Source organism: Bison bison, unplaced genomic scaffold, assembly GCF_000754665.1.
Source record: "Bison bison bison isolate TAMUID 2011002044 unplaced genomic scaffold, Bison_UMD1.0 scf7180017864522, whole genome shotgun sequence".
In the NCBI taxonomy this organism is placed as follows: Eukaryota; Metazoa; Chordata; class Mammalia; order Artiodactyla; family Bovidae; genus Bison; species Bison bison.
In genome coordinates, this window is record NW_011495073.1 from 297,297 (window position 1) to 315,620 (window position 18,324).

General features: G+C 45.3%; 1 protein-coding gene across 1 annotated transcript in view; it reads left to right on the forward strand.

Annotated features, from left to right (window-relative positions):
- ABCA13 (ATP-binding cassette, sub-family A (ABC1), member 13) overlaps positions 1–18,324 on the forward strand; it is a 402,303-nt gene that overhangs the window by 130,322 nt on the left and 253,657 nt on the right. The window contains exons 29-33 of the mRNA XM_010831050.1: positions 2,807–2,897; positions 7,397–7,573; positions 9,463–9,769; positions 14,582–14,696; positions 15,851–16,180. Coding sequence (XP_010829352.1) covers positions 2,807–2,897; positions 7,397–7,573; positions 9,463–9,769; positions 14,582–14,696; positions 15,851–16,180 — 1,020 coding nt within the window. The remainder of the gene's footprint in view (positions 1–2,806; positions 2,898–7,396; positions 7,574–9,462; positions 9,770–14,581; positions 14,697–15,850; positions 16,181–18,324) is intronic.

An 18,324-nucleotide genomic window follows, 5' to 3' on the forward strand; every position in this document is an offset into this window, starting at 1 on the left:
TGGGGAGGCAGGAGAGGCAGAGGAGGCAGGGGGAGGCAAGGGAGGCTGGCGAGGCAGGGGAGTTTGGGTGCTGGGTCCCCAGTCAGCAGATCTGGCCCTGCAAGATGTGGGTTGTGGGGCCGGGTGGAATTGGCCCCGCCAGTCCCTGTGTTTGGTGAGTGCCTCCGTTGAGCTGAAGTCAGTTACCAGGGGACAGGTTCCTGTGTCGGGGCGCCGTGGCTCTTAGGCGTGACTTTGGTGATGGTCACGGCTGAGAGCAGCCTGGGGAGGTGTGGCCTCTGGGCAAGGATTTCCAAGCATAGCAGTGGGCCTTGGCCGGTTCCGTTCCTGGAGTTGGAAGTCTGTGATGCTCTTGTGGTGGGTATGGCTGTTACTGCTTTCTTCTTTGTTTTCCCGTGGGTTCGTCTGCTGACATAAAGATCAGGAGACATTTTCTGTTATGAATCATATAGGGTAAATACTTCAGGCTTTGATAAGGGCTCTGCTATAACTACAGATGATTACATGCAATATGTGTGGGTGTGCTTAGTCCCTTCAGTCGTGTCTGACTCTTTGTGACCACATGGACTGTAGCCCGCCAGGCTCCTCTGTCCGTGGGATTCTCCAGGCAAGAATACAGGCGTGGGTTGCCATGCCGTCCTCCAGGGAATCTTACCAACCCAGAAATCAAAGCCATATCTCCTGTGGCTCCTGCATTACAGGCAGATTCTTTCCCACTGAACCACTGAGGAAGCCCTACATGCAGGATAATAAACAGCAAATCGAGTGTCTAGAAAGTAGCATGAGACATGTGAGCAGGAGAGCACATGACAGTGCCCAAGTCCGTCTCAAGAATCAGGTGGTTTGTGGAGGGGTAGGGAAAAATTAGGAGCTTGGGGTTAACAGACAGTCACTACTGTATATAAAACAGATAAACCACAACTTACTGTATAGCACAGGGAACCATATTCAATATCTTGTAATAACCTAAAATGGAAAAGAATATGAAAAAGAGTAAAAGACTACACATACGTATAACTGAATCACTATGCTGTACAACTGAAACTAATACAACTTTGTAAATCAAACATACTTCAGGAAAAGACAAGGAGGCCGTTTCATGGCGAAATCTTCAGTTTAGCTGAATGCTGTTTACACAGTAGTCAAGTTAGAAATTAAAGCCAGTTATTCAGTCACTTGAAGAACTTTTTGCTAAGAGAATGAAGTGTGGTGAGTGGCTCTATTTCTTAGCATCAGGATCGCGTTCAAGGAGCATCCGTAATATCCTTGGACTTTCAATAAGTGATGTCAGGGCCCTTCGCTGGTCTGGCTCTGCCCCCAGAGGGCCAGGTTAGTATTCTGCTGATGCCGGCAACCCTGACTGACTTTTTCCTTCAATTAAAAGCATCTTTTTGTGGAGATGTTGCTGAGATTAAATGACTAATACATATAAAGTGCCTTCCACAATGGTGGGTGAGTAGCTAGTGCTCAAAGAAGATCCCTGGAGATGTAAATGGCAGCCCACTCCAGTGTTCTTGCCTGGAGAAATCTATGGACAGAGGAGCCCGGTGGGCTACAGCCCATGGGGTCACAGGAGTCAGACACGACTTAGTGACTGAACAGCAAAAGCGGCAGTGTAAGAATATAAACAAGATTTTTAAAAAGCAGACACTGAGGTTTCATCACGCAGTCCTGTCATCTGTAGACAAGAGGCGACTGAAATTAAAGAGCTAAATGCAGAAGGTGGTTCTTATTTGAAAATTGTCAGAAGTCCTCAAGTTATAAAGTTGTTTGGTAAAGGTAAGTCAGGATAACATCAGTGTTCTCCAGGGAGCTAACAAATCCCCAAATTAATCCCCACTCAGAGCTCCCCCTCCCTTCAGCTGATCCTGCATTGGCGCCCTGCACCTACATTTTCACTCTCAGTGGCTTGTATAGTAAGTGGGTGGTACCACAGTGGGCGTGTGCATGTGCCCGCTGCAGGGTAAGCAGGCAAGAGGCCATCAAGCTGATGAAAGTAATCTTGGAGAACCTTCCACAGGGAAACCTTTGACCAATGAGGTGGAGCTGGAACTGTCCATAGTGAAAGAAGATGTGCATGATGATACGAAATGTGCTTCCAAAGAGAAGGCTTTGAATATTGCAGGTTCAAGACAGGGTTTGGGAAAAGGCTGAAACCTTTCCTCAGTGTTTTTGTAACAATGACCCCCTCTTTATAACTGGCCTGTGGAAAAGGCAACACAAAGGATTTATATAAAGGACCACCAAATAGTTTTGTTAGAAAGATTTGAAAGAAAAATCAACACTGAATTCATTCTTTGTTTTTAATGAGTGTGTCCTAAGTGATTCAGGCGTGTTCAACTCTGTGATCCCATGGACTGTAGCCTGCCAGTCTCCTCTGTCCATGGGATTCTCCAGGCAGGAATACTGGAGTGGGTTGCTATGCTCTACTCCAGGGGATCTTCCTGACCCAGGGATCAAACCTGCATCTCTTACATCTCATTGGCGGGAGGGTTCTTTACTACTAGCACCACCCAGGAAGCCCCTTATTTTCAATATTAGTGCATAATTACCACTATCACTCAAATTGTTTTCAGTCTTAATGCATATTTACAATTATAACCTAAGTGGTTTACTTTTGTTTTTCAAGTAAATTCCTGAGCAAATGTTGTCCTGTTATTCACTGGGGTGTTTTAAAACCCTTTACAGAGGACTCACTTTTTGAGCCATTTTCCCGTATCATGAAACTTGAGATAAACTTAGCAAATATTATTTGACGAGAGGAATGGTGGGATTATTTTTGTTAAACTATATTGTTTTCCTCTAGGAAGCCCTGAAAAACAAATTTATAAGAAGCTTTATAAAAAGCCAGCTACACATTGATGTAGGCAAACTGACTGAAAAGCTTCAGATCTTCGGTAAGTGTGGTGGATGGTGTGGTGGGTCCACCCTCCCGCCAGGAAATTTCTGGGTGACACAGATAAGCCACTGCTTCCTCCCCCAGTTTCTGGTTTCTCATCTGTTAGATGAAGAGCTTGAATTAAATATACTCCATAGTTTGCTTATAACTGAAGTTTTCTTACTTGCTGATTTAGGGCTTGAATAGTAAGGGACTTAGTTCAAAAGGAAGGGTTCTGATTTAAATATATGAATTGTGAGGTATAACACAAGTTTATAAAAGAAATGGCTATCACTGAGTTACTAAGTCAATTGAAAGCATTTATATTGATTTGAGGATTCGAAGATCTGAAGCTTAGATAAAAAATTCATCAATCAGCAAATGTTTATTGCATGCCTACAGTTTATCAATCCGTGACTTCATTTAGATACTCAACAACCATTTTGTGAACATGCAGGAGAGTCAGGCTCTGAGTGAGAATCTGATTTTCCAGGTGCGTCCCAAGGATGCTCCCAGGAGCATGGACCAGTAGATGGAATGGAAGTACTTCCAGGAGGGGAGGAAGGGTGTCAGGCCATCCGAGGCCCCCGGCACTGTGCTCATGCCCGGGACAGGGGCTGCGTCTGCCTGGAGCATGAGGGTTAGTGGGGGGCAAGGCATTAGTGATTTATGGCCTTAGAAAGTTTAACAGTATTTTTAAATAGATATTACTGCCTTGAATCATGTTTTCATATAGTTAAAAGCAGACTTGAAAACACAGTCATTCTGGAAAACTAGAAAGTGGCTCCCTTGCGAGCTGTGGGGCGAGAATCATGCTTCCTGTCCCGACACTGAGGCTCATTACTGTGTGTGCCTGCAGCCCCACTAGGGCTACCTTGGGGCGCAGGGACCAAATGCTTCTCCAGCACCCTGCTGAGAACCCATACCACTTCTCAACAGGTTTCTATTTTCCATATTATTCAGTGAAGTGGTTTTTTTTTTTTTTTGGTTCTTTAATTATTTGAAGGTTTATAACTTAATTTAGAAATATTTGGGATTTTTCACTTATCTTTATGTTACTGATTTCCAGCTTCAGGTCACGGTGGTCAAAGCATGTACAGTCAATATGACTTCATTTGTTCCAGATTTGTTGACTTAATGCCCCTGCATGGTTAGCCTGGCTTCTCCATATAACAGTTCTATGTGGGGACGGGATGCAACCCTGTATGCCCTTGGTTTTTGTAAGCCTGTTCTATTGGCTATTAAGAAGTGCGTGTTTATATTTCCCGTTATGGTTGTGGATTTGTCTATTTCTCCTTGATTCTGTCAGTTTAGGCTTGATTTGTTTTGAGACTGTATTTAATTTTCTACTGAGAACATGTAAGATCTTTATTTTCTTATGTTTGTATTTAAAATTTTTGTTTCTTTCTAGCAGTTTTACTTTACATTTTACATCATGGGTTTCCTGGTTTGGTTTTGAGGCACTTCTTGAATTAGTTTCTTGATATCGTACATTTCGGGAGAGTCTTATTCATTTTCTCTTGGTATGTTACTTCTGAGAAATTTTCTCTCTAATTTTCCTCTGAAACTCCAATTAAACACCATGAAAGATTTTCTTTGTCCATATGCTTATTTTATCTTTTTCTCTTGTTTTCTAATCTTTTTTTCTCTGTGCTTCAGCTTGAGATCTTTTTTTTCGTGCTTTTTTTAAATCTGCTTATTCTCACCTCAGCTGAGAGTTCTTTGTTTCATTTGTCCCGTTTCCCAATCTAAACTTGCAATTTGATTCTGGGTTGGTTTTTTTTTTTTTTTGGCCATACCTCTTGGCATGTGGGATCTTAACTCCCCAACCAGGAATTTAAATCTGTGCCCCCTGAAGTGGAAGCGCAGAGTCTTAACCACTGGACTGCTAGAGAAGGCCCTGGAGTTTTTTTTTAATAATAGTTTTCAGTTCTTTGCTGAAATTCTCCCTGATTTGATCTAATTTTTGGACAATTGTATCCAAAGATTTTTGAAACATGTATTGAGTCTCTTGTTAGTTTTTCATCTTTTTTTCTTCTAGGTTTTTGGTTATTCTGTTTTATGATGTCCATGAATACTAATAAGTTGGCAGTATCTCTGGAAGCTCTTTGAAGCCTTCACACAGATTTTTAAAAATCATCTGTATTTTCTAGTTGTTTGTCTTCAGCAGGTTGTCCATCACTATCATTAATACTTTAATATTGGATCCTTTTAGTCTGCAGGCAATTGTCCTTCACATATCAGATATTTTCCTGTCATTTCATTGAATCTTTCACCTGTATGTAAAAAATAATGTCATTTTAATCTTTAGGTTCATTTTTGATCATTGTTTCTGTTTTTTGTTACTCATTTTGTTTGAATTCTCTCTTTCATGTTGGAGGGTTTCCTTAAAATGTTTGGTGAGGTTAAGAACGAGGCGCTGAAACCCAGTTGGATGCTTCTCATGTGCATAGTGCTTATTTGGCCTCAGTTTCCTTCTGTGGGTCTCAGCTGAGGGAGGGTTTGTCCCCAGGGGCACCTGGCAGGGTCACAGTTGGTGAGCTGCTCTGGCCAGGACAGCTCCCCTAACAGCGGTGGCCCCAGATATTGGGAAGCCTTCGTCTGGAAGAGCCAAAAGCATCAGGATGGAGGCAGTTGTTGAACATCATTTTTAGGGCCAGAAATCGGGGACCTTAGGTCTCCTTGGAGAAGGCGATGGCACCCCACTCCAGTACTCTTGCCTGGAAAATCCCGTGGACGGAGGAGCCCAGTAGGCTGCAGTCCATGGGGTCGCTCAGAGTCGGACAGGACTGAGCTACTTCACTTTCACTTTTCACCTTCATGCATTGGAGAAGGAAATGGCAACCCACTCCAGTATTCTTGCCTGGAGAATCCCAGGGACAGGGGAGCCTGGTGGGCTGCCGTCTATGGGGTCGCACAGATTCGGACACAACTGAATCGACTTAGCAGTAAGTCTCCTTGCTGGTCACGGCTCACACTAGTGTGTCTCAGGCCCTCAGTCATAAGCATCGAATGGGAAAAATGCTCAGCTTCTCCTGGCAAAGCTTGGCTGAAATCACTGTAGAATCTTGTCCCCTGTGCCTGTGTGAGCCTCTGAGTCTTGCTGCCTTTGCAGGCTGACTGGGACCCCATGGCCTTCCTGTACCTCCTGCTCCTTGGTCCTGTGTGTCTTCCCTCCGTCTCGTTGTGTGTGATACAGACCCAGGAGAGAGAAGCCGGCCTGGTCCAGGCCTCTCACGGTGGGCTTTTGTGCCCTGTCCTGTTTCCATCCTCTCCTGTGGAGGTGCCCCCCCAGCACTCCCCAGCACCCTCGTCAGGCAGGGGAGGGCATTGCAGTGTTCAGACTCAACAAATGGTGAAGACTTGAGAGGCTCTTGTGGTACACTTGCTCCGTTGAGTGAGAGCTCTCTCCACATACATGCTGCTGCTTTTGGGGTTGAGGGAGGGCTCTGCACGGGACCCTGAAGCCTGTGGCATTTGTGTGGTGCTGCTTTTCTAACAGTGCACATGTACACACACAGCTATAACGATTCAGTTATATAATGATTCAGCTACGCCAAGCCCGCTTAAAGCAGCTTTGGTTCTGTCCCTGGGAGACAAGCAAAGCCACACTCTGCAGAGCCCAAGTCACTCCTTATTCCATGAAGCCTCTGGAATGACACACAGTGAAATTTCTGGCAACCTTCCTGGGCAAGCTTGTAGAGCACACATTCCAAATGACAGACGATCGGCAACACAGAAATGCCCCCTTGGCCCCATGCTGCCAAATCGAACACTTTGCCATTCTCTATCAAAAACAAGAAAACAAAAGTCCCCAACAGTCAGAGCCCCTCAAGAGTGTGCAGCCCTCCTATTTTCTAGCTGTTGAGCTTAGTTTCATTGGGAAGAATTGAATTAAGATTGGTGCCTAGTTCTCCTCTTCAGCAGCTGGAACCATGACAACAGGAGGTACTCAGTAAGCACTTACACACACGAGGTACCCATGAATGCTTAATCCTCAGGACGATCCCATAGGGGATTCTGATTTCTTCACACTTCAGATGAGAACACAGACTTTGACATTTCAGACAACTTTCCAGTGTAAACATGGAGTTACAGTAGAGCTGATTCAGGAGCAACACTGGATCTTGTCCCCATTGCAGAACCCGCTACCCGGCTGCCCTGAGAAAGTACAGAGCGGGGCAAGGCCACCTCTCGCTCAGAGCTGGCTTCTTCCAGCCCATGTCTCTCACCTTCTTTCCCTTGGTTCTTCATTCCCTCTGGCCCCTGCTACTGACTTGCCCATTGGTTGCAACCTCACCTTCTGTGATTTAACTGTTTTCTCTCCAAGTATCAACATCACAGGGAGTGTTTGTGAAAGTTTGCCCTCAGCATGGAAGCAGCAGTTTTAGCATGGAACAGAACTGGACTGTTTCGAGTAATTTTCTCATGAGGGAGCTTATTTGCATAATCCCCGCTGTAGGAACCGTACATGCTGTGCCGAGAAAACTTGCTATGTCCTCGTTTTATGCTCCTCAGGAGGGAAGTTGGACGCCACGTTGAACCACACGGGCACCGGCCGCCTGCGCTCCCTGGGCCGCGTCCTGGTCGACCTGGCCTCCTGCGTCCGGCTGAACCGCTTCCGGGGCCTGGCCTCTGCTGCCGCCCTGGAGGCCACAGCACAGGCGCTCCTGCGGAAGAACACTTTATTGGCCAGTAAGTATTCAGTTAACACGCATGCTCATAAGGGCAGTGCTTGCATATTTCTCCCCAAACGTGTCATATCATGGCTCCAAAAGAAACGGAGTGCTTCCCAGGTAAAACGAGTAAAGCAGAATTGGTTGCCTTGAGTTGGTGGAAAGATCGGCCTTGTATGCTATTTCCAGTGTCTGTTTTTCCCAGTTTATTAAACTAATTTACTAGTTTATGGTTAAATTTCGCATGACACATTACACGACACGTTACGCTTTTCTTGATTAAATCTATGATTTCTTACATCTCTGTTATTTTTACCATGGTGTCTCAACATCGTTGGTGTCAGCGAAGAAGAGACAGTGGCTAGTTCAGGTCTTATTGAGTCAACATGAATATGATGTATTCTTGTATTCCTTTTGAATAAACAGTGAATTGTTTCTATTCAGCTTTGTGTTAGTTTTCTAAGGCTGCTGTGACAGTCTCACAGACTAGTAGCCTAAATAGCGGAAATTAATTTTCTCACAATTCTGGCGTCCAGGTATGGGCAGGCCTGGCTCCCTCAGAGACCTCGCTACTCGGCTTGTGGACGGCTGTCTGCTCCCTGTGTGTCTCCTTGCCTCCCCTCTGTGTGTGTCTTTCCAAAATTCCCCTTCTTATAAGTATCCCAGTCCTTCTGGGCTAGAGCACATCTTGTGACCTCATTTTCACTTGGTGACCTCTGTAAAGGCTCAGTCTCCAAACAAGGTCATATTGTGAAGTACTAGGGGTTAGAGCTTCAACTTATGAATTTCCGAAGGGTGGACTTCAACCCACAGGGGATTTTATATAAGAAGTTGGAAGAATTACTATAGCAGAACACAGAAACCAAAGACATCAATTCTTAGGGACATATTTTATCCCATGGAAGGAAATCCTGATTATTTAAGCAGCCTCGTGTGATTTTTCAAGTCCTGAAAAAATGCAAAGGAAATTAATTTTTATGTATTTATGACACCACAGTGTTGGTTTTATTAAAATAAAAAAGACAGTTCTTTTAAATTACGGATATCATTTATGAATATTGACATAAAAATCTTGAGCAAAATGCAAGCATATGAAAGCAGTACTTTAAAAGGGTTATATTACTATGACCAATGGAGATTCATTCCTGAAATCTGCGAATAGGTTAACAGACACAAATTAATCAATGTGATATGTCACTATAATAAGATGAAAGGAAAAAAATCATCTCAATGCAATAAAAGAATTCCACAGAATTCTACATTGTTTCATGATAAAAACACTTAATAAACTAGAAATAGAAGGAAACCTACCATGATAAAGGCCATATAAGAAAAACCCACAGCCAGCAAAATATTCAGTGGTGAAAGACTGAAAGCTTTCCCCCTAGAATCAGGAACAATGGCCACTTTCGACACTTCTAGTCAATTTTATGGACTTCCCCAGTGTCTCAGTGGTAAAGAATTCACCTACAGTGCAGGAGACATAAGAGATATGGATTCGATCCCTGGGTCAGGAAGATTCCCCTGGAGTAGGAAATGGCTACCTGCTCCAGTATTCTTGCCTGTAAAATTCTGTGGACAGAGGAGCCTGGATGGCTACAGTCCATGGGGTCATAGAGAGTCGGATGTGACTGAGTGCACACACACATATACACAGTCAGTATTATATTAGAAGTTGTAGCTAGAGCAAGTACTCAAGAAAAAGTAGGGAGTTAGGAGGTCTTGGTTCTACCTAATGGCTGAGGGCTGTGTCACACAGATTAGCCTCATCTGCCCGGAGTGAGGCCCCTGCATGATGGGGGAGGGACTGAGCTGAATGTCTTGGATGGTCTGGTCAGACCGGTGCTGACGCGCTGTGAGCCTCTCCTAGGTTATGATGACCCCTTGTTTGCCCTTTTCTGACCTTAGGCATCATATTCAACAGTTCCTTAGTTGGTAAGAACCTCAGCTCAGAATCTCTGCAGCTACCGCCCCAGGTCACCTACAGCATCCGGACCAGTATCTTGTATAGCATGAGAACGGATCTGGTGAAAAACCCTTTCTGGAAGTTCCACCCTCAGAGCCTCCCAGCCGACGGGTTCAAGTATAATTACATCTTTGTGCCATTGCAAGACATGATCGAAAGAGCCATCATCTCGGTGCAGACGGGGCAAGAGGCCCTGGACCCGGCCACACAGGCCCAGGCCATCCCATACCCCTGCCACACCAGCGACCTGTGAGTACCCTGGCCATGGTGGGGGGCCCTGTGTTGGGAGACCGGATAGAGGAAAATCCTGGAGCTTCTGCATAGTCGTTCCACTACAAAGCACTGGAAGAAAATCCATTCTCCATTTTGATTTCCTAAGGCTCATTTCTATCTGAGCCATCCAAATAGAAGAAGAATTGTTGAGACAATGTGTTCGGTTAAAACTGACATCAGGCATCTGTAGCCTCAAACACCCCTTGGAATAAGTTTGATGAGTACTATTCAAGGGGGCTTCCTCCCACCTGAACTAGGGAATCAGAGAAAGCGTGTTTGTTCTTCAGCAGAAATCCTTACAGTTTAGGTCTGCGCCACCCACATGTAGGGGTGGGGGATTCCCAGAGGCTTGGGGCGGTGGCTTAGGGGGGTCTGTGTTGAACTGGGTGATTCGGTGGGTGATCTCTTGGGGTGACAGTGAGGGGAAGGTCAGTTGAGGGGACCCAGGGCAGTGCCCACCCTTGGGATGCCCTTCCGTTTTCGACGCTCCAGAGTGAGACACGGGTGGTGATGGGGTGGTGCTGTGTTTAGAGAGGTGTGCGTGCATTCTCATCCTTCCTCCTCCTTGATTATCCCAGTGGGTTAGTAAACAGGACTGGGAAAGGAGAGGATGAAATCAGACTCCCTTCTCCAGGGCTGGGGAAGCCACACACTTCTGTGTGTGCATCTGGCACAGGCTGGGAGGGAGGGCACAGCCCTGATGTGAGCCTTGAGAGCCCCAGATTCACCCCTCTCTGAGTGCCTTCCTCGCCCATATCATGAGTCACAAGGGACTCGAGCCCCAGTGCTGGAGAGGGTGGTAGAGGCAGAGAACCTGCATCAGCCTGGCACTGGGGTCATGGGTGGGTTGGAGGTAGATGAAGGGGAAAAGGCAGTCAGGAGGCCAGGAGGGTGAGCTGGGGTGAAGTGTAGTGGGCAGTGGAGGTTGACCACCACCCTGCACTTGCACCGATGTCATGCATCTTGAGAGACAAGAAAAAGAAAGCGTATTTCTCCAGTGCTTCTTCCTGCATGTACAGTTTTGATTCAACATGCTCATCATTTTCTGTCTTTGAACTCCCGGGACGCTGCTAATAGAGGCAGGGCACAGAGAAAACTCTATTAACAGGGGCGTTATTAACATGCAGATCAGGGATTCGCCACCTTCAGGAAAAGCGATGGTGACAATGAAATGTTTATGAAGATCAGAGTATCCTTTTAAAAAGACTTTAATGAAAATGTTTGATTTCCTCATTTCAAAATTTGTTGACAAGCTTTTGTTTGGGTTCCAGAGTAAGGATAAATACTCAGAAGAGTCTGGAACAGGTTTGTTTAATTCATGCTGTCCAGATAACAGGGAGGTGACAGATAGTCCTTTTTCTGAGGTCACTTAGACATCCTTGATTTAATATGTTTCCTTTTTTGTTAGGTTTTATGAACAAATGGCTGTCAAGAGTTAAGAAAATAGAGGGGAAAAAACCATACTTCATACCCTTTCCTAAATCATAAGTTGGTTTATTTTGTTTGTGGAGTATCCTTGCTTACCTTGTGATACATATTTTATATACTTGAAATCATGACATCTTGCTAAGAGTGCAAGTTTTTGGGCTGTTTCTTCATTTGAAGCCATTTATGGAGCATTTGCTATGTGTCATGTATGTATTGGACTGTCGTACTTGGTGGTGAAAATAGGTGTTGCTCCCGCCTTCTGGAGGCTTGCAGACAAGGATTAACCAGGACCATGTGAACCCCGAGAACTACGGCCACCCTCCCCTGTAGGATGCCCCAGGGGTGAGAGTCAGAGGACCTCTTCTTGCCCAGTTGGGAAGCTGCTGGAGGTGCACATGCGTCAACATTGTGTATCAGCCTCTTCCCTGAGGTCCGAGTGAGGATTTGAGGCCAAGCAAAATGACCGTGGTCCTTCTCCCCTGCCTCCTGCTCCTTCATTTTCTCTCTGTCTGTAGTTACTCCCTTTTCAACACACTTCTGTGTGTTAAAAATTCACTCGGGGCACACGTAATTTCCTTATTTTCTTGTTCTGTTGTTATCTTTTCAAAGAACTGCACTTGGACTTTATCAATTCTCTTCTTTTGTCTTACTTACTTGTTGTTTCTGCTTTTATTTTTATTACTTCTTCACTTTTATGTATGGTCAATTGTTATGCTGTTTCTTTGGTACTTTTAAAAAAGATATTAATTTATTTATTTGGCTGCATTGGGTAGTTGCGGCATGCGAGGGATTCTCTCTAATTGTGGTGCATGGGCTTAGTTGCCCCTCAGTGTATGGAATCCTCCCAAATCAGGGATTGAACCTGCATCTCCAACATTGCCAAGCAGATTCTTAACCACTGGACCACCAGGGAAGTCCGTGTGTCTTTGATAATTGTCTTTGATAATTGAGACTTGTGTTTGATTCATTATTGTTAATGTTTTTTTCTTCTCTTTAATTTATGTGTTTGCCTAAGGTGATGACTTTTCTTTCAATCTTTATTTTAACCACCTCCCATGGATCTGATATATGACTTAAAGTTCATTGTTTTGTAGACACTTGCAGTATGGGTTTCTATAATCTTCTTGACCCAAGAGCTGTTTAAGTAAAATTTCTTTCAATTTCCACATGGAAATTCTCTGGAATTTTAGGCATATGAAATTACTCAGCTTACTCCTAATAAGAAAAATTCAAATTAAAGCTAGTCTGAGATAGCATTTAAAAAATCAGATTGACAAAAATCCAAAAATTGCATCATACCCTAAATATTGCTGATAAATCCTAATTCTTGCATTTGCCACCAGAAGATACTGTCTTAATCCTTTTCATTTTTTGAATGTATGGCATTTTCCTCTATCAACTAATATATAATCTGATGAATGATTTACGGGCACTTGAAAAGAATTTTTAATGTCCTGTTTTTGTAGTGGAAAATTTACCTGCATTAACTTTGTTATTTAGGAGTTCTCTGTCCTTGTTGTGTCCACTTCATCTGTCCTGAGCTAAAGAGAGAAGTCACAGTCCCTGCTTCTGGAACGTGCCCTCGATTTTTCCTGTGGTTTGGCCTTCTAGTCTTGAGGTTGAGTTGCTCTGTGCAGAGCTGTGAATAACTGTGTTCTGGGTCTTTCTTATGTAGTATGTCTTTAGTATGTCTCATTAGTATGTCCTTAGTAGTATGTCATTCTACTTTGTATATGGTTAAATTAGTGGTTTCTGCTTTTCCTCCTTTCTTTTCTCTCTCTGGATTCTCATTTGCTGCCATGCCTTTTGCCCATCCTTTCATCTTAAACTTTTCTGAAGTGTTTTCTTTCAGGCGTGTCTGTTGTGAGCAGCACATAACTTCTTACACAGGTGAGGTTAGCTGTTCAACAGTATGAAATGGAATTTCATGTGTATATGGTCTTAGTTGTGTCTTATATTTTTCTTATTTATATTTAGTCATGTTCTGCTGTTCTAGTGGTTGCCTTGTAGTTGTAACTTTGTATAAATATTATCAATCCTTTTTTTTTTTAACCATGACCAATAAAAAACATGATTTTTCTTCTTCCACTAATGTCTTCCTTTGTACCATTAGAAGATGACTGATCTTGTAGTCTACATTGGTCAGTGTTAAAAAAAATAGCCTTTAAAAAAAAAAGATTGATTTCTTTGTATGTGTTGACTGGTGGGTCTTCATTGCTGTGTGCAGGCTTTCTCGAGTTGCTTCGGGCAGTGGCTTCTCTCCATTTGTGGTGTGCGTGCTCCTCACTGTGGTGGCTCCCCATTGTGGAGCACAGGCTCTAGATGGATGGGCCTCAGTAGCTGCAGCTCAGGGGCTCTGGAGCGCTGGCTCGGTAATTGTGGCATGTGGGCTTAGTTGCTCTGCAGCCTGTGGGATCTTTCCAGACCAGGGATGGAACCCATGTCCCCTACATTGCAAAGCAGATTCTTAACCCCTGGACTGCCAGGGAAGCCCAAAACAAATAGCCTAATAATAGCCTTTTATTTTGGATTTCATCAACTTTATTCTTCCTCTCTGGCTCATTTCCCCAATCTTGCAATTTTTGTTTTTTGTCTCAGTTTTACATTTCCAGGAACAAAACATTTCCAGTCTGTCTTGTCACCTTATTTTTAATATTTGTTTCAGTCTTATTTTTACTGGAAATACAGTCACTTCTTGCTTTATCCTTTCTTTATCTTTATCCAAAAGAATGCACAAAAGTCATTCTTTTGTGGGCTAGTTTGTCTTCTGGTAACTTCCTGAAGAAGATCTCTTGAGATGATTTAACCTGAGTTCTTACATACATTTTTTCATGTAACTCTCATGTGAACTTGATTATGTTTAGCAGCTTTTTCGAATAGTTGGCCGTCTCTTCCAAATATGTATCAGAATCACAGTGTCAGTTTTTCCTTCCCTTGTTGGTTGGGACTCATTTCCAGGAGCAGATTGGAAAAGGGTTGAGTTATACATCCATGTATTGTAATTTCTCTTCAGTTTTTTATTCTCTTAAATTTGCATGAAATGGCCTCACTCTGAAAAGTCTGTGCAAAACATCTGGACTTCTCTGGATCTTGGATAGTGACTCCAAGAACCCCAGAGTCTGGTTCCTCCAATTCCAGGCCCCTCATGACTCTCTCTTTACTCTGTTCTGTGAGGTTTAGCACTTAGTATCCTTCAAAATCAGGGTACCCAGCAGTGGTTCTGCCCCAGTCATAGGGTCAAACGAGGCTGTGTTCCTGGGTGAACCCCAGGGCTGTAAGGACTGCAGGATGAAGTGTGGGAGCTGAACTCACTGAGAGCATCTTGGGGCAGCCTGGATGCTGACTGGCCCGTCCCCACAGGTTCTTAAACAACGTCGGCTTCTTCTTCCCCCTGATAATGATGCTCACGTGGATGGTGTCTGTGGCCAGCATGGTCCGAAAGCTGGTTTATGAGCGGGAGATCCAGCTGGAAGAGGTAAGCAGCCTGGGGGAGGGGAAGGGGCAGCGACTGGGGGTGGCCGGATACCCTGTGTGTTTGGCTGGGTCCCACTGTCCCAGGAGAGAAGCCGCATGCCCTGCCAGAGCTGTACAGTTGACACATCTGGTTCACCCACAGAGAGGGAGCGAGGCTGCAGATGGTCCCGTTAGAGTCAGCAGCGTTGGTGCTCATGTGACCTAGACGGACATACAGACAGAATTACCGTCTTCATTTACAGTTGAAATTCTTTGTGTGTAGCCTTGCTATTTTCGTTAAAACTTGAAACTATCAAAACTGCTTTTAAGAATGAAAGTTCATAACAGCATCCAGAAAGACCAAGCCTCCCGTTCATCTGGGCCGATGCCTGGGCACATGCGATCCACGTGTTCATTAAAGAAAAGGGAAGGTGCAGAGAGTACAAAGTGCATCTCATTCCGTTTTGACTAGAATCGCACTTCCGTTTTGTAGGTAGTTTACCTGTGGGAACACATGCATTCCTGGATTTCTGTGTTTCTTCCCCGTCCAGCTGCTTCCCCTGGACCTCGGGGTTAGTGAGGCTGTGGGGCTGTGGGTGCATCCAAATTATTCTCATCTTCGAGTATTCAGCCCCACACCCAGAGATGTCACCCCATTATAGATGGGCAAGCAGGAGGTTAGTGGGTAGATAAATTTTAGTGTCATGATTTTAACCTGAGTTATTTTGCAAAACTCGCTCTAGAACCTGAGCAGTAAGCCTCAGAGAGCAGCTTAAGGCTCTGTGTTTCCTCCTTCATTTTTCTGTTTGTTTTTATTAAACAAACCCAAGACACACCAAATGACAAATAAAAGAACACAATCGACAGAAGCTCAATAAACAAGGGAAGGCAGCAAGAGTGTGGCTGGTCAAGCTGGGGTTTTGGGTCCCTCCTTGAGGTTGGTCTAAGGTCACCTGGTCCCAGTTCTTACCTCTTCACAGCCAGTGACCTGCTCTGCTGGGGTCTCATTCAACTAAACGCCGACTCTGGGCAAAGTGTCTGGTGCGCTGCCTCTGGGGCCAGGTGTCCACGACTGCGGCCCCTTCCCCCGGCCCCACACAGCTGTGGCCTTCCCGGGAACCTGCCCTGCTCGCTCTCAGTCCCCGTGCTGACCTGCTGTCCTCTCTGTGTTGACAGTACATGAGGATGATGGGCGTGCACCCGGCCGTCCACTTCCTGGCCTGGTTCCTGGAGAATGTGGCTGTGCTGACGGTGAGCAGTGCCGCCCTGGCCCTCGTCCTCAAGGTCAGCGGCATTTTCACCTATAGCAGTGCCTGGATCGTCTTCCTCTTTCTCCTGGACTTCGGCGTGTCGGTGGTCACGCTGAGCTACCTCCTGAGCGCGCTGTTCAGCTGCGCGAGCATGGCCGCCCTGTGCAGCAGCCTGCTGTACACGGCCAGCTTTCTGCCCTACATCGTGCTGCTGGTGCTGCACGACCAGATGGGCGCCACCCTGCAGACGCTCCTGGTAAGTGTGTTGTCACTCAGTCGCCCATTCGTGTCTGACTGTTTGAGACCCCACAGACTGCAGCACACCAGGCCTCCCTGTCCTTCACCATCTCCCAGTGTTTGCCCAAGTTCATGTCCATTGAGTCGGTGATGCCATCCAACCATCTCATCCTCTGTTGTCCCCTTCTCTGGTCTTCAATCTTTCCCAGCATCATGGTCTCTTCCAGTGAGTTGGTTCTTTGCATCAAGTGGCCAAAGTATTGGAGCTTCAGCTTCAGCATCAGTCTTTCCAATGAATATTCAGGGTTGATCTCCTTTAGGATGGACTGGTTGGATCTCCTTGCTGTCCAAGGGACTCTCAAGAGTCTTCTCCAACAACACAATTCGAAAGCATCAGTTCTTCAGCGCTCGGCCTTCTTTAAGGTCCAACTCTCACATCCGTACACAACTACTGGAAAAACCATAGCTTTGACTAGATGGACATTTATCGGCAAAGTGATATCTTTGCTTGTTTAATATGCAGTCTAGGTTTATCCTAGCTTTCCTTTCAAGAAGCAGTCATCTTCTAATTCTGTGGCTGTAGTCCCCATCTACAGTGATTTTAGAGCCCATGAAGAGGAAATCTGGTAAGTGTGCTGTGCTGTGAAACTGCAAAACAGGACTGCGTGTCCCCGGCAGCACACAGCCCACGCTCTCCAGGTGTCAGCGCACCATTTCAGCTCTGCAGGGCTTCCCACCTCCCATGGCCTGTCCTCCCAGCTCAGGGCAGCCTTGCCATGGGTGGGGCCACTGAGACCACAGAGGACGGCCTGTGAGAGACCGTCACTCGTTACATGACGGGGACTGTCCTCTGAAGACTGTTTCACTCAAGAGCATCTTAAAGGAAGCCCTTGACTCTGTGTCTCTTTATGTGGAATGAAACAGATTTCCAAAGCTATTTTAGAAGTAAGAAATACACATTTTTCCTTGAAGTATCACGAATTACTTTGCATTAGGTGGAAAGAACTCTCCTTTGGCAGCATCAGTCATTCATTTAGAATGTAGCTCTCAAAGCATTAGAATACTTGCTGGTCTGTGATATAAACACTCAGAAGACAGACACTCATCTGCTTTTTGATGACGCCTGGCAAGCATGGTGCTGACACACAGCAGAGACACAGGGCAGGAGCCCCCCACTGGAAGGGAGGAGGAGCTGGGGTTAAAGGTGTTGTTGTCATGTCATGCAAACCTCCCACATGCTCAAGGGCAGGGCAGGTCCTCCCCGCAGGCCGGGGAGTGTGATTGGAGTCCCCCAGCTGGAGGGAGGACCTGAGGAGGGACCAGGGGGAGAGTCAGGCAAAGACAGAAACCTCCAGGTGCTGTATGTTTTCTCTTGAATGTGGAATCCAAAATATACAACAAAGGACCATATAACAAAGCAGAAGATGACTCATGGATACAGAGAGCAAACTAGTGGTTACCGGAGTGTGTGGTGGTAAGGGAGTGGAGGGAGGTGTAAGAGAGGGTAGAGGATTAAAAGGTGCAAACTGCTAGGGACCAAATGAACATTCCGAGGATGTGACATACAACACGGGGTAGAGCCGCTATTTTATGGGAACTCTATGTGGAATATCATCTGTAAAAGTATTGAATCACCATGTTGTACACTTGAAACCAACAGAATACTGTTAAGTCAACTGTGCTTAAGTTATTAAGAAAGACTCCCAGGGGATGACCAAGGCCTTCAGAGGTCTCCCGGCCCCCTCACTGGGGCGGGGGTCACAGTCTCTGCTCATTTCATGCCTCAGAGTAAAATATCAGTGCTTCCAAGAAAACGGAATTATTTTTCTCTAACATCAGTACGCCCTTCAAACCAACCTGGTTTCCGCAAGTCATAAGCATAGACGGGCACGGTGTTCATCAGTATTTTACCCCCTGGTACGTGCTTCTCAGTTGGGATTAGTTTGTGTCCTGCCTGTAGTCATTCATAACCAGTCATCTTGTGTGTTAAATAGGTGTTTGCCGAATAGTGGAAACACCTGGGACCCCCCCGCCGCCTCCCCCCCCCGGTGCCCCCCTCACATACTCCTTACATGGGGAAAACAAGCCATCGGCCAATAAAACATCCGGCCTGTAAAACTCAACAAAACTTGAGTTTCAAGTGATGTTTTTTGTTTTTTATTT